General features: G+C 43.2%; 1 protein-coding gene across 1 annotated transcript in view; it reads right to left on the reverse strand.

Moving 5' to 3' along the window:
* The window catches only part of TNPO1 (transportin 1), a 53,893-nt gene extending 27,403 nt beyond the window's left edge, over positions 1-26,490 (reverse strand). The window contains exons 1-10 of the mRNA XM_066614373.1: positions 26,414-26,490; positions 26,171-26,282; positions 21,726-21,801; positions 18,384-18,533; positions 17,475-17,581; positions 12,608-12,741; positions 11,770-11,851; positions 7,983-8,105; positions 4,160-4,278; positions 1,753-1,813 (exon numbers count right to left, since the gene is read on the reverse strand). Of these exons, the coding sequence (XP_066470470.1) occupies positions 1,753-1,813; positions 4,160-4,278; positions 7,983-8,105; positions 11,770-11,851; positions 12,608-12,741; positions 17,475-17,581; positions 18,384-18,533; positions 21,726-21,801; positions 26,171-26,275 (957 nt within the window). The 5' untranslated portion in view covers positions 26,276-26,282; positions 26,414-26,490. The remainder of the gene's footprint in view (positions 1-1,752; positions 1,814-4,159; positions 4,279-7,982; positions 8,106-11,769; positions 11,852-12,607; positions 12,742-17,474; positions 17,582-18,383; positions 18,534-21,725; positions 21,802-26,170; positions 26,283-26,413) is intronic.
* Positions 26,491-26,895: the final 405 nt, after the last annotated feature.

Here is a 26,895-nt window from a genome sequence, read left to right on the forward strand (position 1 = left end):
GGATGAGAGGACTCCAAGGACATCAGAATGGTCCTGATCCAATGAATGTAGCCCCCAAAAACATCCAGGAAGGAGGTCTCCCCTCCCAGCTGCAAGTCTATTGAGCCCTATGGAAAGCAAAGCAGCCTCATGGTTGCGTTTACTCGCAAGTAGGCAGACGTGCTTTGGCTGGTGGTCAGGCCAGGCAAAGGGGAATGTGAGGACACCAGAATGGTCCTGATCCAATGGAGCTGGAGTGCAACAAATGCTCTAGAAGGCAGCCTCTCCCACACAAAAAAGGATAGCTTGAACTGGTAAGGGGAATGTTTTCTATTTTGCACTTATGAAGCCAGGAGGGTCTTTATCTTGATATGCCTGAAATAGAAGAACTTTAAACTGGGCACTGGGAGGGTTGGAAATCTCACTGATTCTTTTTGGTGGGTTGTTATTGCAGGCAGACTACAGAGTACCCTCCATTGACCACTATGGGACTTACTGCTGAGTAAAAATGCATAGGCTTGAGCTCACAGGCTGCAATTCTACCCACACTTTCCTGAGAGTAAGCCCCATTGACCACAATAGGACTTACTTATAGACAATAGGACTTACTTCAGAATAGATTCAGTTGATGGAACAGGACTGGCTCCCCCTTATTTAATTATTTCTTTTATTTTAATTTAATTATTTATAATTATTTATTTTAATTTGCTTGATGATGTCACTTCTGGCCATGACATCACTTCCAATGGGTCCTGGACAGATTGTCATTCTAAAAAGTGGGTCCCAGTGCTAAAAGTTTGAGAACTGCTGCAATAAGGTGTTAGTAAGTTGACACGGGGTGGGTGCGTGTGTGTGTGTGAGAAAGAGAGACTCTACAAGTTTTCAAAATCACCAAAATCAGAATTTGGAGGAATAATCCCATCATGTTATATATCAATCAATGCGTAATTTCATGCAGAATGCAATGAAACAAACCACATTGAAATATCTGTGTTCTAACAAAAGGTACAGTCAAGAAACCAGTGGGGGTGGGGCAATGGTACATCACCACACCCACCCACCTGGGGGGTTGCCCCGCCCACTACATGGGGTGACGTACAGGCCCATGGTGACCTGGTGACGCGAATCCTAGTGACGCCACTGCTCAGAACATACTGACAATCAGTGCAGATGGAACATAAATGGAATGGTAGGATTTCCTTGTGTGAGTAAACAGTCAAGCAACAAGAGTGAAGTTTCTGCATGCTGTTCACAGGCAGCACACAGAGTATGTTACAGAAATACAAATGAGACATAACCAAAACCTGGACAACCATGACAGATCTGACTGGCTGAAGAATGGACACAGATGGCCCATCAGTCCAAGTTGGATAAACAACCTGGGCCATGGATGATCCCTGAGCAGACAAATGGAGTATCAGGTGAACCACCACTTCAAGCCTTTCAGATGGGGCACAGGTTGGTTTAAAAGTGCTTCTTAATACTATTTAAAATGTGAAGGGATTCAACATAGCTCAAAAGCACATTGGAACTTCTCTGCAAAATTATTCTCACTTTTTGAAACTCTGAACAGTCTGTTTTAGGATGGCATTCTGTCTCATGATTTACAATTAAGAGCTTCCTCTATGAGCACTGCAAACAGAGTTCCTGATGACAGAAATACTATAGATTCTAAAAGATCACCAAGACCTGTCAAATAAATGTTATTTTTTTTGTAACTTTCAAGGGTTTCAGTTGTTGGGTATCATTTCTTCAAGAATCAGACATGCTTACCTTCAGCAGAATGATATCTATTTCTGAGTATTTCATGCCATTTACTAGAACAGGTATCAATCTAGAGAAAAAGGACTCCATTTAATTGATAGAAAGCAAGTGCTCGACACCACATTTAATTATTACAACTTAGTTCTACTGTTAATCAATCTTGTTTAAGTACTCTAAGTTTCCAACAGGAGGTGCAAAAACATGACTTCCTTTTCCTTAACTATATATGGTGAAGGAACTATGTCTGAACTCAACATTGCAATTAAGAAAATGTGAACAATAACAGAGGCTTTCCCAGTATCTTCCTACACCCATTTCTCTCCCCTTCCTCTGTTATCTCCCTGTATGTGTCAGATTTTGGTATAGAAACCCACCTTCTCTCTTTATGTAAAGTACAACCCTCAAAGACAGTAGTACATAAACAAGAACAGATTTCATATTTATACAAGTAGTACCATATCTTTTTAAAAAAATTCATTACATTAGTTTATAACAGGGGTGTCCAAAGTTTTTGGCAGGAGGGCCACATCATCTCTCTGACACTGTGTTGGGGGCCGGGGGAAAAAGAATTAATTTACATTTAAAATTTGAATAAGTTTACATAAATGAATATATTAAAGATGAACTCATATGAATGAATGAAGGTCTTGAAATAGCTCAAGGCCTATAAAAGGCCTTGCACAAAGCAAGGCTGGCCTTTCCTTTGCTGCTGCTACTGCATCACAGACATGAAACAGTAAAGCAGTGGAGGAAGCCCTCATCCCACAGCTCATGCAAGAGGTCAAACAGTTGCCCTCACGCTGAGAGCAGCTGCATCGAGCCAGTGTGGGCTCCAACAAATCTCCAGAAGGCCAGAGGCTCATTGGAGACTGGGGGCTCCCTGAGGGCCGCATTGAGAGGCCTCGAGGGCTGCAAGTGGCCCCAGAGCTGGGGTTTGGGCACCCCTGGTTTATAACAATGGATTGCATCCCAAGTGTGGGTTACATTTCCATTTGCACAGGAGGTAGTATTTCATATATCCCTGTGATGCATCCTCTTTTGCTGGGGGGGGGGGTGTCACTTGACTCTCAGGAGTGAACTTACAATTATCATGGGGATGGTAGCAGGTATGAAAAACAAGGAGGGGGACACCTGGTGAGCCTACTTGGGGAGGATTCCATAAACATGACACCATGACACCACTTTCAAGAAAACCATCTCTACAATAGCCACATGCCTAACTTCAGAAAGCAATGCATAGTTCTGACAATATATAAAATTCCTGCTTATATACAAGACCCAGCATACTTAAAGATGCACAGTATTTTCAAAGTATTTTTATATCAAAACACTATCTATTCCAGTAAATTAAAAATTGATCCAGTTTATGAACACACACTAATCTTATTAGCTCCTACTCTAACTTCATGAAACCTACCAGAGTACACTACAAGTGATTATGCTTAGGTATCCCAACTTCTTTTAAACCTTCCCGAAAAACTTCTCTTGCTATATGTTTAATTACTGAACCATCTCTTGATGATTTAAATGCACCCCATTCATTATAGAGAGAGCCAGGATGGTGAAGTGGTTCAGAAGCTGGACTTCGATCTGGAAGATCCAGGTTCAACTCTTGGCTCAGCCATGAAGCTTCCTGGGTGACCTTGGGCCATTATCTCTCAGCCTCAACTACTTCTTAGGGGTTGTTGTAAGGACAAAAGGATGGAAGGAACCATGTAAGCCACCCTGAGCTCCTTGGAGGAAGGGTGGTATACAAATGTAGAAAAATAATAGATTTCCTAATAACAATCTCATTAGAAGTAATTATGGAGTTGTATTCCTATTGCCCTCTGCCACTTTCCTCCAAAATACCGAGTTTTTATAGCACTACTACAGTCACATACCTTTTGAATCACACTCTTAAATCACAGTTATTTGATTCCATGCTGAAACTGAACACATGCAACTTTGCTATTAAATTGATTACTGCAGCTTTAAAAGGGGGAAAAGAAAACTAGATTTCTAAAAAAATATTTACTCAGTACATACCTCTGAAGCTTTATATGCCCAAAGGGTAGCCAGTGGGTCACTTGGCAGGAATGTATATTGCTGCAGAACCTCTGATAACTTTGTAAACGCTGCTCCTAGCAGCATATACAGAGTCACCACTCATTTCTCATCATGGGTTGAAAAAGGTCCTACTTTTATGCATACATTTGTAGCCTGAGAAAAATGTGCTAGCGTCCAAATAATTGGATGCGCCTTTCCTTTGCTCACACAGAGACAGTACTAACATACTCTGTTATCAAGCTACTACCTACACAAAACACAGAACTAAGATTTTATTTGAATACACATTCACAAAATAAACAATTCTTTTGTTTTTTAATTAAGAAAGGACACAAGATGAATATCAATTCCCAATCTGTTAACTTACTTGGCAAGATGTCGACATAATACATCTTTACAAATCGGCTGCTCAGCCAAAGTCAGCCAAAATTCACAAGCCTCCAAAGCAACATTCTCATCTTGGTCCTGAGTCCTTTGTAGCATGTACTGCACACAAAGCAATACCATGAGAAATAAAGAAAGTGTATGCATTAGTTTTGAGTAAATGATCCTACATGGTTCAATATAGCAGTCACAGGCATTGCTTAGTGCAAAGTTATTTTAATCTTTGCAATCCAAAGTTACAACTCAGGTACCACTACTCTGGATTCTGGTCACTGAAATGGCAACTAAATATGAATTCCAAAATTAATTTCTGTAGTTTTGCCTTGCATTCTGGGCCCCCATCAGTAAAACTTTTTGAAACTTAAAACACAGATTTTACAAACAGTTAAGTATTGCTCACATTGCTACGGATAGTATTCAGCCTCTCTAGATTATTCTGCTTCCCAAAACTTAAATGATAAAGTAGCAAAAAGGTAAATCAGTAAAAGATGCTATGGACCAATACTGGTAATTTGAAGATATATGTAAAAAAGATATCTGTAAAATATTAAGAACTGTTTTGTTTTGCAGCCACCAAGTGTTGAATTTCCAAGTTTTAGAAGATGGCATGATTGTTATGGGGCTATTGAAACATCTGTGAAACATTTACTTGCTCCATGCTGTCCCCAGAAGCTGGAGGAAAAAAAGCACTGCTGTAGTTGCAGAAATGTTGGCTGAAATGCGGCAGAAATTGTTACTATAGCCTGTTATCTGTATATAGTTCAGCTCACAATGAAATTTCTCACATGATCCCTTACACTGGAGGGAGTGCAAGGAAAAAATAAGCATACACTTACATATGCAAACCAGCCCTTAAGTCTTCCATTAGAAGTATTTCCTTCATAATCCTTTTCAAGTAATTACAGATTCACCAGATGTAGGCATTTAGGGCCAGCATCACTGGACAGCTGTCAAGGGTCTGGGGCCCACTGCTAGTCCCCAATACCATCGTTGTGCCCATGTCCATCATGTGGTAGAAAAGGACCCACTGAGGGCAGTTTGCAGAGGGTTTCCTGAAACCTGATGCTGGCCCTATAAGTAACTTTTCTTGATGCAGATGTGGTGAAAGAATAAGCAGTACAAAGGCACACTATGGAGCATTTTAAGCCACCCTGAACAGTATATTTGACCTACAGAGAGCATGTACACTTCATTTGGTCAAAAAGTTACATTAGACAGGATCAGAGATCAGATTAGACAGGATACAGGATCAGAGAAAAGTGGAGGAATTTGCACGAGCACTTGAGGAACCTCTTCCAGGCCAGGCCGATGCAAACGCATCCAAGAGATGGGAACATTTCAAGAATACCGTTTACAACACCGCCTTGTCCATATTTGGCAAGAAGACCAATAAGACGGCAGACTGGTTTGAAGCCCACTCTGAGGAGTTGACACCAGTCATTGAGGAAAAGAGGAGAGCTCAAGCAGCATACAAGGCTTGTTCCAGTGAGCGCAACCTGCAGGTCCTCCGAGCTGCTCGCAGCAAAGTGCAGCAGGCTGCCAGAAGATGTGCTAACGACTACTGGCTCCAGCTCTGTTCCCAGATACAGATAGCAGCTGACACGGGCAACATCAAGGGGATGTATGATGGTATCAAGCAGGCCCTAGGTCCAACACAGAAGAAAATTGCCCCTCTGAAGTCTGCAGCAGGCGAGGTCATCCAGGATCGGGCGTAGCAGATGGAACGCTGGGTGCAGCACTACTCTGAGCTATATTCCAGAGAAAATGTAGTCACCGAAGAAGCGCTGAACAACATTGAGTGCCTGCCTGTGTTGGAGGAGCTTGACAGTGAACCAACCCTAGAAGAACTTCACGTGGCCCTGGACTCCCTTGCCTTTGGCAAGGCACCAGGAAAAGACAGCATCCCTGCTGAAGTCATAAAGTGCTGCAAAGAGATCATCGTCACTGAGCTGCATGAAATCCTCTGTCTTTGCTGGAGAGAAGGTGGAGTACCTCAAGACATGAGGGATGCAAACATCATCACGCTGTACAAGAACAAAGGTGACAGGGGTGACTGCAACAACTACCGCGGCATCTCTCTCCTTAGCGTAGTAGGAAAGCTGTTTGCCCGAGTTGCACTAAAGAGGCTCCAGGTACTTGCAGAGAGCGTCTATCCAGAATCACAGTGCGGATTCCGAGCCAACAGGTTCACCACTGATATGGTATTCTCCCTTAGACAACTGCAGGAGAAATGCAGGGAACAACGACAGCCACTCTTTATAGCCTTCATAGATCTCACGAAGGCTTTTGACCTGGTCAGCAGGGACGGCCTCTTCAAGATTCTTCCCAAGATTGGATGTCCACCCAGGCTCCTCAGCATCATCAAATCTTCCCACAAGGACATGAAGGGCACTGTAGTCTTTGATGGCTCCACATCAGACCCCTTTGACATCCGAAGCGGAGTGAAGCAGGGCTGTGTTCTTGCGCCAACCTTGTTTGGGATTTTCTTCACTGTCCTGCTGAAGCATGCCTTTGGAACTGCAACAGAAGGCATCTATCTCCGAACCAGATCAGACGGAAAGCTCTTCAACCTCTCCAGACTGAGAGCAAAGTCCAAAGTCCAGCTGAAATGTCTGCGTGACTTTCTCTTTGCCAACGATGCAGCTGTCACTACCCACTCTGCCAAAGATCTTCAGCAGCTCGTGGATCGTTTTAGCAAGGCCTGCCAAGATTTTGGACTGACAATCAGCCTGAAGAAAACACAGGTCATGTTTCAGGATGTGGACTCACCTCCCTGCATTACAATCTCTGCACATGAACTGGAGGTTGTCCATGACTTTGTGTACCTTGGCTCAACCATCTCCGCCACTCTCTCGATACCGAGCTAAACAAACACATCGGTAAAGCAGCTACCACGTTTTCCAGACTCACAAAGAGAGTATGGTCCAACAAGAAGCTGACGGAACATACCAAGATCCAGGTCTACAGAGCTTGCGTCCTGAGTACACTTCTGTACTGCAGCGAGTCATGGACTCACAACAGGAGAGGAAACTGAACGCATTCCACATGCGCTGCCTCCGACGCATCCTTGGCATCACCTGGCAGGACAAAGTTCCAAACAACACAGTCCTGGAACGTGCTGGAATCCCTAGCATGTATGCACTGCTGAAAAAGAGACGTCTGCGTTGGCTCGGTCATGTCGTGAGAATGGATGATGGCCGGATCCCAAAGGATCTCCTCTATGGAGAACTTGTGCAAGGAAAGCGTCCTACAGGTAGACCACAGCTGCGATACAAGGACATCTGCAAGACGGATCTGAAGGCCTTAGGAGTGGACCTCAACAGGTGGGAAACCCTGGCCTCTGAGCGGCCCGCTTGGAGGCAGGCTGTGCAGCATGGCCTTTCCCAGTCTGAAGAGACACTTTGCCAACAGACTGAGGCAAAGAGGCAAAGAAGGAAGGCCCATAGCCAGGGAAACAGACCAGGGACACACTACACTTGCTCCCAGTGTGGAAGGGATTGTCACTCCCAAATTGGCCTTTTCAGCCACACTAGACGCTGTGCCAGAACCACCATCCAGAGCGCGATACCATAGTCTTTCGAGACTGAAGGTTGCCAACACACAGACAGAAACACTCTACACTTTTTATTAAAAACAAAAAATAGTACAAGGTGAGAACATAGTGAGTGAAAAATTGTATTTCAGAAAATCTTGATCCCTGGCATAACATGAAATGATACATCAATGTGTGACAGACAACTCATATCTCACCTTCTTCCACTTACTAAAAATCTTATACTGTCATTTACTCAAAACAAAAGAGTTACCTCAACAATACTAATCATGTGAGGAAGCAAGCGGTCCATTCGAACTTCTAGCAACATCACCAGTGCCCGACACACATTTTTACGTACTTCAGGCTCCTCATCAGCAGCCAATGCAAATAGATTCTGTTAAAGGAGAAAAAAAAAAAACATGTGGGATGCAGTAGAAAGCTAAATCATTTTCAGCATTTAACAGTAAAGTGTGACTATTCACATTATCACAAGGTACATATTTTCATTTCAACAACCCACACTGTTTACAATAAAGAATATTGTTTATTTCTTTAGAGCCTACAGTTCTGGAAGCTTGGTTAATTGTCAGCTTTGAATTAAGAGTTTCAGCAGAAATTTTTACTAAATTATAATATTACAGTCATGGGTAAGCTGGTAGTTAACAAAATCTCTCTAGGAAAAAAATTCTATAGAGACGTCACCCTGTAGCCACAGAAGATACATTCCCGCTCCCCATGATACTAAAACCGCAGATAAAAGGGGACCCTATACTTACTGTGGAAGCACTCACAGGAAGCACTCCTGTTTCTTCCTTTGCAGCCTGTTATAGAATGCTAGAAGAGGAATGTGAGAAGTAGCCATCCAGAATGCTAGAGAAGGGAGATTGAAGGCCAAATCCAACCTAACTTTCCAGTGCTGATGCAGCTGCAATGTAGCTCTGAAGTAAAGGGACAAACATTCCCTTACCTTGAGGAGGCCTCCACCACCACAAGATGCAGCGCACTCCCCTTTGGCAAGGCTGCATCAGCTCTTGAAAGTTGGATAGGATTGGGTCCTAAGAGAATGCTAACAGGAAGCTGGATGCTCAAGGTTACTTACCTAAATGAGCATTTTATATTATTTTTGTAAGTTGTTTTGGGGGACTCCTGTTCAGCACCCTGGCCCTTGAGGTGTGGAGTGCCACAGGGTTCTATATTGTCCCCCATGTTGTTTAACATCTACGTGAAACCGCTGGGAGAGGTCATCCAGGGATTTGGAGTTGGGTGCCATCAGTATGCTGATGACACTCAGCTCTATCTCTCCTTTCCACCTGACTCCAGGGTGGCTGTCTCTGTCCTGGAGCGCTGCCTGGAGGCAGTTGGGATCTGGATGAGGGCGAACAAGCTGAGATTAAATCCAGATAAGACAGAGGTCCTGCTCGTGCAGAAATCCACGATGCGGGTGCTGGACTATTGCCCTGCTCTGAATGGGGTTGCACTCCCCCTGAAAGAGCAGGTTCGCAGCTTGGGGGTTCTCCTGGACTCACAGCTCCTCCTGGATGTCCAGGTGTCAGCTGTGGCCAGGGGTGCCTTTGCCCAGCTTCGGCTGGTGCGCCAGCTGTGGCCGTACCTGTCTCAGGCGGATCTGGCCACGGTGGTCCATGCCATAGTGACAGCAAGATTAGATTATTGTAATGCGCTCCACGTGGCGCTGCCCCTGAAGACGGTCTGGAAGCTACAGCTAGTGCAGAATGCGGCAGCTCGTGTAGTTGCTAGGGGTCGGCGGTTTGACTCTGTCACGCCGCTACTCCAGCGGCTGCACTGGCTGCCCATTCATTTCCGGGCTGAATTCAAGGTGCTGGTTATGACCTTTAAAGCCCTAAACGGCTTGGGACCAGTGTATTTGAGAGACCGCCTTCTTCCGTATAATCCGGTCCATTCTCTAAGGTCATCAAAAGGGGCCCTGTTGGTTGTGCCATCATTGAGAGTGGTGAAGGGAATGGTGACCAGAAACAGGGCCTTTCGGTGGTGGCACCTACACTATGGAATTCCCTTCCCTTTGAATTGAGAGCTGCTTCCTCACTATTAGCATTCTGGCGGGGCCTGAAGACTTTTTATTCAGGAAAGCCTTTGAGGCACCATAAGGGCTGTTGTTATAAATTTGTCTTTTACTGCATGGTATGTATTTTATCCATGTATTTTATCTTGTTTTAATTGTTTTAACTATTTTGTATTTTTAATCTTTATCTGCTGTTTTGTATTTTTTTAACCTGATTGTTAGCCGCCTTGGGTGCCCTTCGGGGAGAAAAGTGGAATATAAATCGAATAAATAAATAAATAATAAATATACAGGTGTGCGCCCTTAGCGACCCACCAGCTTATGCTGGGATCACATATGTGACAACCACATGTAGTCACGAGGTTGTTGGGGGCACTGAGGGAAGTTGCAGCTTATGCAAGATTTTCTGCTTCCTCTGGGAAACCGGAAGTCATGTGAGAGGCGCAATTTCCCTCAGTCTGAGCCTTGCAAAGGTAGCGCTTGGACGTGCGCTGCCTCTGGGAGGCTCAGACAACCCTCCAGAAGGAAGGAAGAATTGAGCATCCCCTTCCCTACGGAAAGTTCAGATTGTGTCAAGCGCCGCTTGATGACAGGAATCGCAGTCCCAGTCCCCATCGTTAACTGACATACGAATGTATGTATGATATAAGAATGTATAAGAATTTCCTGGGCCTTCACAGCTGGTGTTCAAATTTTTAAAAGGTGCTGCCTAATTATTGCTATATTCTGTTATCGGTAACTGTGTTTTATTTAGGGTGTTTAAAATTGCTTTTCAACAGTAGCCATGACTGTTTTTTTCACAATCTGCCAGTATGATATACATTTTATATTAGAACTTAAATTCTTATTTATTCAACATTTAAAATGGCACCTCGGTAACTGTTAGGAGAAGCAAACTTCAAGGACAATCCCACACTGATTCTGGCAACTCTGTAAGCAAGGTATCCATAGTGGTAACACTGGATGTAAAGAGCAATGACACATTATCAAATATTATAAAAGGAAGTCAGTGATATTTTGCCTTCCTTGATATATCCAGGAAGTCTGCTTGAGACAGTTGTCCTGAAAATAAAGGATGGCTCTACACAGATACAGCAGCTGCTAAGGGATGAAAACGTTCTTATGCCAATGCAGATGATTCTGTTTTGTCAGAAACAAAGTATAGGCCTACTTTTCCTTTCCAATAAATGTAACATTTGTTGACTGATGACACAGAGAGATAGTGACGCAACTACCTAATTCTTTTTGCCTAATTCTATGTGCCCTTATCTAAACTCTGCTCTTTTCTGTGCTAATACAAACCCCAGCACAAAAGCAACATGGAAAATACCTAAAGTATTTTTTTAAAAATCAGATTTGCATCATTTCCATTCATATCCTGCTTTGTGTGGAGACACACAAGTCTGTCATTAGTTTAGACCAGGGGTGCCCAAACCCCGGCCCTGAGGCCATATGCAGCCCTCGAGGCCTCTCAATGCGGCCCTCTGGGAGCCCCCAGTCTCCAATGAGCCTCCGGCCCTCTGGAGATTTGTTGGAGCCCGCACTGGACCGACGCAACTGCTCTCAGTGTGAGGTCGACTATTTGACCTCTCGCATGAGCTGTGGGATGAGGGCTTCCTCCACTGCTTGCCGTTTCACGTCTGTGATACAGTAGCTGCAGCAAAGGAAAGGCCAGCCTTGCTTTGTGCAAAACCTTTTATAGGTCTTGAGCTATGGCAAGACCTTCATTCATTCATATAAGTTCATCTTTAATATATTCACTCATGTAAACTTATGTAAATTTATTCAAATTTTAAATGTAAATTGATTTGTTTTTTCCCTGGCCCCCAACACAGTGTCAGAGAAATGATGTGGCCCTCCTGCCAAAAACTTTGGACACCCCTGGTTTAGACATAACAAATGTAATCTGTTTCATCACTAAATTTGAGGCAGAAACAAGCATAGGTTTCTTTATGTATTTCTAATTTTGTCAAAAAGTTGTGTCACGCTGATGTTAAGCAATAAAAAGAGAACTACCTACCTCAATAAATGCATCAATATGCAACATGAGAGCTTGAGTTCGGCTGATGATAAATTGATTGACACATGCAACTGCATGGGACCTATAAAAATATTATGCAATGCATCAAATAGTCAAAGCAAAAAATACAGTTACCATGCATAAGTGATTCTTTTCTGAATATTTCTTTTTTTTTAAAAGGCTGTCTGTTTAGTCCTGTGAACACAGTATGCATGTACATCCCCCAACTCTTTCAAACAACTATTTTTCATCCCAGAAAAAGACTCAGGACTGTCATGAACACTGTCTCCCAGTTATAGCTGGGTACACAACTTTACTCTCCAGACTATCATAATGCTTTTGAGAGCAGCCCATTGTTTGCTTCTATGGATGCGAGAGAAGAAAAAGAAACATACGAGGAAGAGAAGACTGTAGTTTGGATCCTAACAGATTTGTGTGCAAGTTCAAATATTTCTTCTCTGACCAAAGCTCTTATACCCCAGGGTACCCAAGATTTGTTCCTCAAATCAGAGTGGCTGGTTGCACCACAAGAGACATTAAGATTGGTGCATCCAAACTCAAGCAAGATACAGCCAGAGGCTTGACATCAAACAAATCCATAAAAGTATTTGCCTGCTTTGCATTCACTGTCATCAGTGGTGTATCAACAATAGGATGCTTAGGAAGTTCAATAAAAGTTAAGAATGATCAGACAAGGTCCAAGGAATATAATTTAACCAAGACAGAAAAAGGTATTTGACTGACAGCAGCATTCAGATTAACGACATTTAAAACACTTCCACATAAAAGCTTGTTGACTGAAAAATTTGGAGGAGGGAGGAATGTTGTCATATCTTACCTTATTTTTGGACTACTATGTTTGAAGAATTGTAAAAATTTAGGAATCATGATATTGAGAGGTCGCTCTAATACATCACTATCTAAGATTTCAGCAGAATCTTCACAAATCTTCTGAAGAGCTCCAAATGCACCCTGTAAGGTAAATAAGGTAAATTCTGTTTTAAAGACTTCTAAATTGTTTTGAGAAGCTTTATTCTTTTTCAATAATTACAATGCCTCTCAAGAGATTGCATTCCAAGCATTATCTAGAATTAAAAAACAATGATTTTACTGTTGACAAACATGGTTCTGAGAGATCATAAAATTGAAGATTTGATGCATACCAGTACATTCAAGTTCTTCTTAATAGAAGCAGGGCGACTATGAACTGGGATTGTTTCTAGAAGCAGTGATGGTCTTTGAAGTAATGACATCAAAGAGGAGCTTGCTTGTGCAGACCATGCTAAGTGGGGGAATAGAACTTCTCAAGCATGTTTGGAGGCACTAAACATGAAGTTAACATTAGACAGAAATAAAATAGCTTCAGCATGAACATTTCACAACGAAAGAGAACTTCAAGGGATCCCTAAACATCCTCATAAGTAGTGCACTCAAAGTTTGGCATTTGATCAGACTGCCCCTACATCCATCTCAAAGAACAGAAGATTTATTGGTTAAGCAACCAAATTCCCTTCTCTCTCTAATGGCAATAGGACAGTCTGCAGCTGGGATATAGAGGCAGTGTAGCGCCTGGGTGCATGATTCCACTGAAACCAGAGGTGTCAAGTTTCATAAGTCTCCAAAATCCTTCTGTCAAAGGACTCTTCGGCAGAGTTCCATTTATCAGTGAAGTAATGTCTTGAGAAAGGCATGGATTTAAGCCTAAAAAACAGCTCCCCAGATGCCTTCCACCTGGCTCAGAAGGGCCTCTAAAGTCACTGGCCCCAAACTTAATGGGCTGTGATACCCAGAGAATTATATGAGTATAAGAAACAATGCATTCCTTCATCTACTAAGAAAACTCTTTTCAGCCTCAATGGAAACACATTCAAAAGACAAAGATGTTTATTGCTGGATGGCTCAAGCCCTTTTCGTGTAAAACTTAAGGGTCCTCCCAACATTTTGCTAACAGAATTTATCCTCACCTGAATAAGTACAATTGGGACAAAGAGAAGAGTACATTCTTGTTCCTTATGAAGTGTAGATTCATCTCAGCAATGAAGATCTGAATGGGACAAGGCTGAACTGGCACTCCCCATCCCCTAAGGAAGATTCCTCCATAAAGTCCTTGTTTCTCTTTGACACAGGCTTTGATGGAGACACTGTCTGTGCTTCTAATTTCATCAGGGTCTTCAATTCTGCCCCCACACTGAAGCTAGATAGTCCACACAGCCAGTTCTCACTGGATGAAACATTCTTTGCCAAATGTTTCCTGCAATGGCTCACCTAACAAATCAACTGACACTGGTTGTGATCATACTGGAAAGGCAATAGCAACCTAAAGGAACTAGCATGAGCTCAGCTGACTGCCTCCTGTTCAGATACAAGCACACTAAGGAGCACAGACGTAGAAGCTCTGCCCACTCTTGCTCAACAATCTGATAAATTTGATTCCTGATCCTCTCCTGATTGTCCAAGGAGAGAAACATCTTGTACTCCAAGTGTTGCTTCCAAGTAGGTGACATACTCGTCCCTTGGCAAACAAGGAACCGGTGACCAAAGGTGACAAGGCTTCAGAAGAAAGCCTCAAAGTCCTTGTCTAAGGAGTCTTCAGTGTATTCAATAGTTGGATTACTGAAAAATCTGTGTCCTGAGCTAGAATTATCCAATTAGAAATACAGTGAAAGGAGCGATATCCTGGTCTGACCATCAGATACTCCAACATTTTGGACTGTGAGTCTAAAATTTAATCAATGAAAAGATTTGGTACTAGGCACGCTGGACCACTTTTCCCTGAACGTCCAATCAAAAAACTCAGGGAAAGTACGCATAGGGAGTTTAGTCTGTGTAATGACTGCACTCTCTCCTCTGGCCTGAACAGCCTGTGCCATATTCTGCTCAGGGGTACCAAGAATTCAATCCTATGAATATCTACTCAGAAGTAAGCCCCATTATAGTCAATGGGGCTTACTCTCAAGTAAGCATGGATAGGATTGCAGCCTCAATTCCAACTGAAATGCACACAAGTTTCCAGGCAACAAGAATGAGAACGATTCAGCTTGTTCAAGCTGTGCACTCTTCTCCCAAACCTGCTCCATTTTCCAAAAGGAAGATCTGATAGCTGGCTCATGAACATATGAAGCTGTCATATACTGACTCAGACCACTGGTCCATCTAGCATAGTGTTGTCTACTATGATTAACAGTGGCTTTCTAAGACCTCAGCAGAGATTTTTTTCCCTCCACCTACTATGTGAACCTTTTATCTAAAGATGCCAGGGGTTGAACCTCCTGCATGCAAAGCCATGTGCTCTACCAGAGAGTTGGCTGTTGCTCAACTTACCAAGTGACAGGCTAACAAGGGCCCCAGGATCAGAATTCAGGCAACTGTTAATGTCACCTAAAGGATACTTACATGGGGAGTCATGTGGGAGCAGCTCAGAGACATGTTCTAGCCTCTTACCTGGTAATTATTTAGATTTGCTGCCAGACACTCAGGGGTTGTCATGTCTGCCTTCGCAGACACTCTCTTTATGAACCAAGTCAGGGAGACTTGCTGAGGAGGGGACCCCCCCCAAATAACAGAAAGGGGGGAAAAAGCTTTCCCACAGCCAAAGCGGCTTACTCATTCCATCAACAGTGGCGTACTCACTCCACTTATACCCTTATGCCAAGCTTTGAGTGCACTAATTGATGTTTAGGAATCCCTTGAAGTTCTTCTCTTTCATTGTGAAATGTTCATGTTGGAGCTGTTTTATTTCTGTCTATAAGAAAGGATACTCCAGCTGGTACAATCTGACCAGTCAGGTGTGGACCTTCCAAAGCAGCAGACACCATGGCCTAATGACACTCTGCAAAACACAATGCCAACTTCAACCACCAAAGCAGTATGTTCCCAAACACAGGAAAGAGGGGAGGAGGATAGAGAGAGAGAGATGGAGCTCAGGTGCATCTTGGCACCATGTAAACCACTATTCCTTGCTGAGGAAAGACACACAAGTCAGCTTACAAGACTTGGATCCCATGAGATACTTTTATCTGCCTTGAAGGGGGATCTCTTCCTCACGGAAAATAGTAGCACTGTCAGCAAAAAAGGAACCAATACAGTTCAAGTAGACTCTAAAGAAAATTCTTCTTAGATTCCCAAGCAAAGTCACAAAGAGGAAGTTTTGTGGTGTGTGTGTGTGTGTTTTAAACACCTACTAATTACTAACTACTAGGAATTCCCAAGAAACTGTCCTCCGGCAGTGAGACATGAAAAGCCAGCAACTTGTCCAGGAATCCATCACTTCAAAGATTCTGTCTGCGACCCCCCAAAAAAGAACAATCCCAGCTTAAAAACAGCCCTAATACCACAAGGAAAAGAAATATGTTTTATACACTATATTGACTTTACTACTAAACAACCTGCTTTAGTAAAGAGATTCAGTTTTTAATTTAGAGACTAACTGCCATTTTAACTATTTACTGCAATCTGAACCATTACATGACATTTGTTGGTTTCTCTATTGTGCCTCCAAACTGAATTTATAATTTAAATGCTGCAATTAACAGTGTCGCCACTCTAGTGAAAACCAGACACATTTAAAATGACCCAATGCAAAACAAATTGAGTACATGTGCTTCTTTAAATGTTCACTGAATGAACAGATTTGAGTAAATATTTACTACTGGAATTACATTTTGAAACTCCAGATCTACCACCCAACACCAAGTTTCCCAAGAGCCTCTAGAATGCATATATATGTGCATTCTAGAGGCTCCGGGGAAACTTGGTGTTGGGTGGTAGATTTGGAGTTTCAAAATGTAATTCCAATAGTAAATATTTACTCACAGTACTGCTTATTCTGCTCTCTTGGATGCCCCCCACATTGTTCCAATGCTCATATGTTAGATAACAGGAATTATATTTATGTAGGATACACTGAAATGTGGAAATGTATTTTGGACAACTGAGAACTAGGGAAGTGTTATTTGGATAAAGCTGTGTCCATTGTACAATGACTGGTCAATAGTGAATATTGATTTTCCCCCTTCTTTTAGTGGGATGTGTGGGTGATGTATTAGGGCGACTCTTGTTAAACAAGATTAAATCATCTCTGAAAGTATCAGATAGAACTATGCACAGATAAAACAACAGTTGATTATTACACAAATGAGCTAGACAACCAGAACAATATTGGAATATCATGTAATTTTAAAAATGCTTATAAAGATCAGTCATCTCCTACCAAATGTAGAGGAAACCTCACAGCCCAATCCTATTCTTCCCTGCCTCCCTGCCCCCACCAATGCAGCAATGCCAAAATGGCTCTCATTGCATCCTGAAAGGGGAGCAGTTTCAGAGGTCTCCTCTGGGTAAAGGAACAATCATAATTGTTTGGTAATGGACCAGCACCACAGGTTCAGGAATAAAGTTGGGATTTAGCGAACGCTGCTGCAGCCAAACCTGCCCCCTTCCCAGACCATTCTGGCCTTCCCCCTGTGTTTTAGTCTATCCCTTGCCACCTTAACTCCATCATCAGCATCTTCTAGCTGCTCCAGAGCACACAGTAAGGCTCTGGCATTCCTGTTGGTGCTCCAGCAGCGCATGAGTTTGCGCACTGCCAGAATGCCATTTACAGCTGGCGCCAACTGCTTTACATCCATCAACGCCAGAGGAAAGTGAATTCGGCTGCTGCCCGGGTCTAATAGGGTTGCACTGTCAGATTACAAAACAAGCCTCACCTCACAGGTATTGTAATCCTCAGAATCTAGCAGGCTACAAAGCTTTGGTAAGAGTTCAGGCCAATTCTGTAACTCTCCTTTTGAGGCAATGGTTGTAATCAGGATACCTTGAATATATTGGAAAGAGTAAAAAAAGATAATACAGTTATCTTCAAGTTGTTTCAGTGTAATTTTCTGCTAGCATGGCATCCAAGTTTAACAATTATATCAGAAACAAGAAATTATTTTGCTATTAAGTCAGTAGGAACTGCACAAATAGATGGATTATTCTGATACACTGATATGGACATCTGAATTTAAGAAGCTTTCTTGTTCCCACGTCTACCATGTGAAAAACAGCAAGTGATGGGAAAACTTGAAATACAGGCAGCCAAGTGTGATCCATCTTTTTCTACATATCAAAATCATTCCACTATACTCCTTTCGCTTTTTGCAAATCTTTATAATGAAATTATATTCTATTTACCTGCTCCCATAGCACACTGCTGATTTCATCAATACCATGAATGGTCAGCAAAATTTTTAAAAACCCTTTTATTATGGTTGGTGGAACTGCAGAACCCATTCTGTTCTTGGTCTTGTGCATTAAAGTCAAATTTTAGCTTCATTTTGGCAAGAAAGATCACAATTGGTAAAAAAAACCAACATGTAAATTTAAGTTCTCAAAGAAGAAGGGATCTGACTTTATCAAGGCTTTGAATACAGACTGTAGTAACTGAACATGATTTAAAATACTCAAACACATTGACAATTTGAACTTCTTTTTACAAAAATAGATTTTTTTTAAAGCAAGTTTTCAGAAACCTTCTAGAACACTACTCTCAACAGGTGGCAAATCATGCTGCACAAAGCAGGCAGATTTACCACCAAAATAGGAACTACAAATAACATTACATCTTTGCAACTCACCTACAGTGGCCCTGATTAACGGGGAGGAATCACCAATATTGTTTAAGCACTCGCTTTTAATGAAGTCAGTTACTCCATTAGGAAAATTGTGAAAGTGAGCTTTCACGTTATTCTTCAAAATGAGGCCACTTAGTGACCGTGTAGGTTCATCTGTAGTAAAAATTCAGAAAGACACATTTAAAATACTTTGATAAGTCAATAAAAATTGCAGGACTCCAATGAGGTTTAAAATACTGTCAAAATGTCATATGGCATAGACACATTGGTTTCACTTATTCAAGTTAGCCATTGAAAAACTCAATACTGTAACTTTAGGAACATAACCAATACAAAGAAGGGTTAAAGTTATGATCCTAATCCTGTAGTACATGTTAAACATTATTAATGATAAATCTTTAAATACTTAGTATAGCACTTTCTGAAATTGCTTCACATATGCTAGCTTGATGTTATTAAGCAACAATGTTTGCTGACAATAATTACCTTACTGCAAGTTAAGTATTGGTATCCCCATATTCACTTGGGGAGCCGAGGATGAGAGGGAGTGACTTGTCCAAAGTGACTAGTTGTTTCATCGCACAGGAAACATTCATACCAGCAATGTCCCAATTCACACCTCAGTCTTTTAACCACTAAACTACATCATGGCCTCACAAATTCAGATCACTGGGGGCAATTCAAAATTTGTTCCTGGTTACTTGAGAATGACTGAAAGGCTGCAGTTCAGAGACAGCCATTGCTGTAAAGACCAACAGCCATTACTTCAGCTGCTGGTGCCACTGGATTTCATCATTGAAGCAACAGGAGTGAGCACTGCTGGGCAAGGGAGGGGAGAAGGTAAAGGGACAGGGGACTTAGTTTTAGAGGAAGCGTCTCTCACACACATACAGCCTCTCAATGTATGTCTTCCTCCCTCATGTCAGAAAGGAGAACCTGTTTTATAGCACATGTATTGAGAAGTAAGCCCACAGAATTCAACTGGACTTAGTAAATGCATATAGGATTACAGTCTTTGAGGCATGAACTTTAACTTAAAAAAATTGCTGCAACTTCTTTATTTCTTTCTGAATCAAAGCCTTCGGAACTTTTTACTGTCACACAGTTATCTGCCAAGTTTTGCTAATACCACAAGGGTTGGAACTGTATTTTTTAAAGCTTGCTTATATGTAAAATCTAATTGATACCACTCACTGATGACACATAAGTTTTGTTTTTCAGCCAACAGTAAAACAAAAGCCTGAAACATTTATGTGGCTCCTAACTTTTTTGCGTTACAGTATGCTTGATTTCAGAACATACCATCAGTCTTGTAGCAGCTTCATCCTGCTACAGACACAAATTTAAATTTCTGTTTTATACTTTATGACCCTCGCTTAAGTATAGGGGAGGAAAAGGAGAGGAAAGAAATACAATAACATCTTGAAATGCCTCACACAATCCAGAGTGTATTCAAACATAAGTTCCCTATCCTTCAGATAACAGGCAAGTCATTTGCACTATTAGTGCCTCAGTCCTTCCCTTGACCTGTGCTGGGAGTCTAAAGCTTACAGTAAGACAAAATATATCCTGAAATAGTCTTATGTGAATAAGCTGCTAATTATTACACAGGATTCCCATATACATTTTCCTCTACACAACTTGAAACGGTTTGTTGGAGATATCTCTTAATGCACTAACATTTGAAGGAGAACTACAGCTCTCTGCATAAGAGCCACACAAAGCAGAAGATTTATACTTCAGGCCATGTTAAATCAGATCAAGTCTGTGTTAAAAGTTCTTAATACAGCAATACCTTGCACTTTCATCTGGTTAGGATCCAGAGCACCGATGAAAGTAAAAAATGGGATTTATGTCAAAGTATAGCTTTATTTAGATTGAAAATTTATTTTGCCAGTGAAAAAACAAACTATATAAAACATGCAAAACCTAAATAAACAGAAATAAAGAAAAAAAACATAAGAACATTGACAAACATCATGAAAGATGGGATGAAACTGAATTAAAGAAGAAACCATGTGGATTAAATTTGAAACGGGGTTATAACTAAAAGCTGTTGAAAGAGCAAAGGGATGAAAGTCATGTGGATGAAAGTCAAGGTATGCCTGTACACAGAGTTAATTGTTTGTACAGATCAAGCAAATTCCAATGAAGAAGTATTCCTCTCCACCAATGCTTTGGCAGAGGATATTTTAATTGCTTCTCACTCCCTACTACATTATCCTGTCATTTGAGCTAGATTCTGAAATGCTGGCCTTAAAGTACAACCAGTTGCCTATTCAAGCTATACAAATTGCAAAGCTGTTTAAAAAAATTCAGAATCAGTTTAGACTCAGAGATGTACAACAGAAGGACTGAGCACAAAACCCCAGATCAAATATACACTCCCAGAACACAAGCCGAATCCTATTGCCTTGATTATCCTACTTCTAATTGTCCAAATACCATACATAGTTAGAATCCAGAGACTTGCATGCAACAGGAAGTGAATGGTTATAAATCAGATCTTAACCTATAAAACTCCCCAGCAAGAAGCCATGCTCAAAAGAAAAAAATTATTTTTGAAGAGATGTATTGTTTTCCAATATGCACTGTCACTTCTAAGTTATAGTATGCTACACTAGAATGACACAAAATATTAACAAAATTGGCAGGATTGATTTGCACACAAAACCCTAGCCATTAGTAGAACAAGAGCATTCGCAGAGGTCCTGTGCTTTTTCAATCTGCAGTTGAGAGACTACAAGTTTATCACCACCTTCTTTTCAGAAGCATTTCATTAAAAAAAGACCTTGCCCAAGAAGAATTTTTCTCTCTCCAAGATACTACAGTGATATTAAGGGCACAAACCCAACCCCTTATGCCAGTTCTTTCCAGCACTGGCATAGTCGTGCCAATGGGGCATGTGCTGCATCCTGCAGTTGGGTGTCACTCACAGAGGCTTTTTCAAAGTAAGGGAATATTTTTTCCCTTACCTCAGAGCTGCATTGCCCTTATGTCAGTGCTTTCCAGCGCCCTAAGACAGTTAACTGAGATACAAATATCTGTCATTTTTAAAATATTAAATCTGTAATTTTTTAAAAATAGTAAATCCTTCATCTGTATGTGGTCTGACAGTTAGACAACTCTATCCTAAACTGATATACTTTGAAATAAGTTATAGTCAACTTGTTTCAGAGTAACTGCACTTGGCACCTCAGACTAAGGACAAAGCATCTGTATGCAATTCAGTATAATCTAATCTATCATAAAGGCTTGGTGAGTGAACAACTCAGAAACCCAAAGAGAAGCTTATCTAGTTCTGCATGTCAATAATAAAAAACTGGTATGAAATGAGCAACTTACCTTCTGATTTTAGCTTCGTAAGAACAAATATTAGGTAGTTGTTGAAGTCTGGATATTGATTGAGTTGTTCCAGTTTCTAAAGTACAGCATTCCGTTAAGGGCTATTTTGTGTAAAATATGAAAATACTACAAGTTTTGAGTTCTGTGCATAGTTAAAGTTACAGAAACCACCAAAGCAGGAAGTCTCAACATTTTACCTAGTTAGGATCCCAAATAATAGGTAGTTAAGTATGCTAAATCCCTAGCATTCACCTGGTAAATCTTACTGTCAGTCATCTAGTCGCCAATGGTAGTAGTATTGCCCACAGTGACTATGATGGGAATAAAAAACACACTGCACAGCACTGGAGGATACACAGCTCTGTATCTTGTACTTAGAAGGTGGCAGTACTGCGTAGCTGTCAGTTGACTGCATGTCTTATATCTCATCTTATGCCTCACTCAGAATTGTGACGTACATAAGAACCACGCATCTCCATCACTTGCCTTGAACTCTACCAGATGCGAAGCAAAAACTGCAAGTCAGCCTCTGTGCTGGGGGGGCTCCTTGTGCAATGAGGGTAGGGACCAAACAACCACCCCTCAGTCTTGAATTTCAAAGCATTTCTAGATTTTTGCTGTCACTTAAAGCTATTACAGAAAAATAGCAATCAATTACAAATTGATTCAAACAGCTACCTGCTATATCAAACACAAGGGGCTTATTCCAATAACCACGTTTCAGGAGCATATGCAAAATATTTTAGCTGCACCAAGTTTATCTGTTTATTCTTTGGAATGTTTGTTTACTTAAGTAATTTATAGCCTCATCCTATGCACATCAGCTCAGAAAATAAGTTCAACTGAGTTCAGTGGAACTTACTTAGGAGTAAGTACACACAGGGTGCAGCATTATGCTAGAATGAAACCTACTTGCATCGACAAAGTCACAGTGATTTCAATGTGGCCTTGCCAATACCTAGGACTGAGGTCTGAATCTGGAAAGAAAAAAGAGAGCTGCGAACTTATTTGCCTGTAACTCAGAACAAGTCTGCAAAAAAAAATCCTTTTGTAGCCACTTAATCCATTATATATTTATGTCAATGCATGTTTGGGTTATTTGTAAGTTTCTTTTAATTTAAATAAAACAAAGCTTTGCACCACCAGCACTGGTGCAGCCACAACGCAGTCCGGAGACAAGGGAACAAATGTTCCCTTACCTTGAGGAGGCTTCTGTGACTGCCTCCCCACTGACACCACTGCATCGGCCCTGAAAAATTGGATAGGAGCAGGCCCTCAATAAAGTATTCTGCAGATTGTGAATCTGCATCTCCTGCCTAACAGCAGCTAAGAATGCATACCCCTCTAACCCAGGGGTGCCCCAACCCCAGCCCAAGGGCCACTTATGGCCCTCAGGGACTCCTAATCCGGCCCTCAGAGCGCCCCCGTCACCAATGAGCTTCTAGCCCTCTGGAGACTTGCTGTAGCCCACACTGGCCTGACCCAACTGCTCTTAGCATAAGAGCAACTGTTTAACCTCTTGCATGAGCTGTGGGATGAAGGCTTGCTATCCACTGCTTGCTATTTCACATCTGTGATGCAGCAGCGGCAGTGAAGGAAAGGCTGGTCTTGCTTTTTGTAAGATCTTTTATAGGCCTTAACCTATTGCAAGACCTTCATTCATTCATCTAAGTTCCATCTCTAATATATTCATTTATGTAAATAAAATATATTCAGTCAAATTTGAAACGTAAATTAATTCTTTTTTTTCCTGGCCCCCAACACAGAGTCAGAGAAATGATGTGGCCCTCCTGCCAAAAGTTTGTACATCCCTGCTCTAACTAGCAAGAAACTAGCCCTGTCTAAACAAGCCTTTCTAAACAAGAAAGCAAGGTGATGTGAAAGCTTTTTTCCTTCCAGTAAAGCCCTGAGGTTTTGTTTTGAGCATAGGAAAAGAAATTCTAAAGAGAGACTTTACACAGGGTACTGGCTAGGGGGTCTTCCTATTTTCAGTTACTGATTAGGGGCTAGATAGAAGATGGAGAGAAGATTTCAATCACCTGGCAGTGTTTTAGGAAAGTCCTGCTTGAGTAAGAGTAGTTAGAATTTGGGAAATTATACCACATAAAATATAATTAAAAGGCAAAAGAATAAGCATATAACTGGTTCTTAGGTTTTTTAAAGAGGTTAAAAACCCCTAAATTATGGTACAAGAAGCACGCTTGCAGATACATAGATAAGCAGTGAATTCCCTACCTTAAGACTGCTATGTTAATGGCATTCAAAGTAACAAAACTTGTAGTTGAGAATGCAAAGACAGTTGCTGAGGAAATAAGCAGCACCTCACCAACTCAGTGCATATGCTATGATCTGGTCAGAAGGAGAGTGATAATTTAGGCCCACTCTATTCACTCAGTACAAAGAGGCCTCTGCCCCACCCGACACTGATTTACAACAGACAGAAAAAAAAACACTCAACCATCCAATAAACCATTCATGCTGTGTCTGAGGAACATTAAGACTACTTTCGGCACTAAGGAACGCTCAGAATTCATTTGTTACTCCTGACACTCTAGCTATAGGGAATGCATGTGTAGAAAAGAAACATGGCATGGTAATAGGAAATATACCCAGGATGCCATGCAGCAAGCTAAGGCCAACACATACAAAATAAAGCTTAATGTTAAACTACTACTATAGAAAGTGAGACAAGAGGTTAATTGGAATTTGCATTTAATGGGAGGTAAATCTGGAAACTGATAATCTGGCCAAGCTGCACAGAACCACTGCCAGCTAGATTGCTTCTTTTTAAAGAAAGTATGCTATCAGGTACACAAGTAACCCAACAAGAAGTCTTAAGAACTTCTTGTGTTTGTGATTGTGTGTAGTTTTTGTTACATTCATCCTTCAAGTTCATAGCAAAATCTGTATTCCAAGGGAGGGGAGAAAGAGAAACAATTATTTCCAATCTTAATTCTACACAAGCATAATGTTTTAGGGCCAACCCCTATTCAACTTTCCTGCCCTGGTATAGCCATGTCAATGGGGTGTGTGCTGCATCCTGTGGTGGGAGGGTAGTTATGAAGGCCTCCTCAAAGTAAGGGAACATTTATTCCCTTACCTCCAGGTTGCACTGGCTCTTAGGGCCCAATCCTATCCAGTTTTCAAGCACTGGTGCAGCCACAATGCAGCCCCAAGGTAAGGGAACAAATGATCCCATATCTCAAGGGGGCCTCTGTGACTGCTGCCCCACCACAAGATACAGTGCATGCCCCATTGGCACAGCTGCACCGGCACTGGAAAATTGGATAGGATTGAGCCCTTAGTCGCAGCATTAACACACAAGACAGAGCTGAAAGCTTGAAATAATCTAAGTAAGGAGGGGTTACTAGGTTTAAACTAGCTTAAGCCTAGACTGCAAATAAGCATGCCTGTATAGCTGGTGACTATTACCAACACACAGATAACCATTCACCTGTCATTCCCTTTGAAGGAGACAATGGTTGCTTCATAATGCATCACATATGAAGAAAATCACACAGAGAAGAGAGAATAGCACATCTACAATTCAAGGCTATTATCCCTTCTTTGAAGGTGACCTTTATCTTTCTGCCTCCATAAACAGACCCAAATATTCCTGGATCCTGCCACATTACCTAGAAAATACCAGATCAACAAAGCGAGCTCCTTCGCTAGGCACTGTTACCTATAATACCAAGCAGGGACGTGGGGTGGGTGGGGGGCAGGTGAGGGCAGAGCCTCCCCACAGGTGTTCTTCGAAAAGCGCCGCCGTCTGAGGTGCCCAAGCACCCACAACCCATGTGCAGAGCATGAAAAGCGGGCAGAGTATAGCATGCGTGGGTTGGGGGTGCTTGGGTGCCTCACATGGCAGTGGCACTTTTCGAAGGACACCAGTGGGGAGGCTCTGCCCCCCATTTGCCTCCCCACCCCCTGCAAGTCCCTGGTACACCTGTGAGCTGGGCAGAAACTGGCGAGCTGGGCGCATGGGCTTAGTGCCTGCACACCTCCCATGGTGGTGACGCTTTGCGAAGGATGGGGGAGGCGCTGCCTCACTTGCCTCCCCCCAACCCCCCCTCCCTGATAAGGTGGCCTGGGCAGCAGTGCCCACAGGGCACGGATCCCGCGCTCACACGTGCGCCTTTCAAGGGCCGAGCTGCCTTGAGCCATCCAGGGAAGGAGGGAGGCGTTTCATCCGGGCCCGCCAGGAACTCGGGGAGGAGAGCCGACCCTGCGCAGGCCGCTGGCCCGGGCCCAGAGAGGGGGCGGCGACGGGGCTCGGCGCCAGGCTCCTCGCAACAGGTGCGGGCGGCCCGGGGGAGGCGCGCCGCCCCCCTCGGCGGTTCAAAGCCCGCGCCTGGCCTGGCCTGCTCGCTCCCTCCCTCCTGGAGGCGCCCGGCCCGGGCCTTCCTCCCCTCCCCTCCCTCGCCTCGCCCGGCCGAGGATACTTGTTGCACGGCCCTCTGCGTGCCGGTGTCCGGGGACTGCGACTCCTTGAGCAGCTGCAGGATCTGCTGGAGCCCCTGCTCGTCGGGCTTCCACTCGTACTCCATCTTGGCTCTGCAAGACAACAGCCGCGCCGTTAGCAGCAGCGGGGGCCGAGCGGGCGCGGCGCCGGGTTAGGCCGGCCTCGACCCCGGCACGGCCCCTTCCCCCCGCCCGCGGCCGCGCCCTCTCCCGGCCACACAGACCTGCGCCCTCCGCCCGGCCGCCGCTCCGCCGCCGCCTCCCCTGCGCTGCGCGGAGCCGACTGAGTCACCGAGCAGAATTTGCAGTCCGGCTCGCGGAGCCCGCCCGCCCGCCGCGTCCCCCGGGTCCTAGCGCCGCTCCCCGCCGGCAGCCGGCCTCATCCGCTGCGCCGCTGGCGGGCCGCAAAGGGGGCGGTCGTGGCGCGCGCGCCTCCTTCCGCGCTCCCAGAGCAGCCCGCGCCAGGCCGGCCGGGAACGCACAGCCCGCGCCTCCGCAGTCCGGCCGTGGGCGCGCGGGCATGGCACACAGCCCGGACACACGCCACGGGGGAAGGCCTCTCTCCGCCCGCCCCCCAAAGGGGGTCTCTGAAGAGGACGGTTGGGAGGCGTCTCCCAGAACCAGGGGACGTCTGCTACAGATGAGAGTCTGTGGAACGCCTTGCCACAGGAAGTGATGGAGTGGCTGGGGGGATGCTCTTTTCCCT

The sequence above is a fragment of the Tiliqua scincoides genome, chromosome 2, assembly GCF_035046505.1.
Source record: "Tiliqua scincoides isolate rTilSci1 chromosome 2, rTilSci1.hap2, whole genome shotgun sequence".
NCBI lineage: Eukaryota > Metazoa > Chordata > Lepidosauria > Squamata > Scincidae > Tiliqua > Tiliqua scincoides.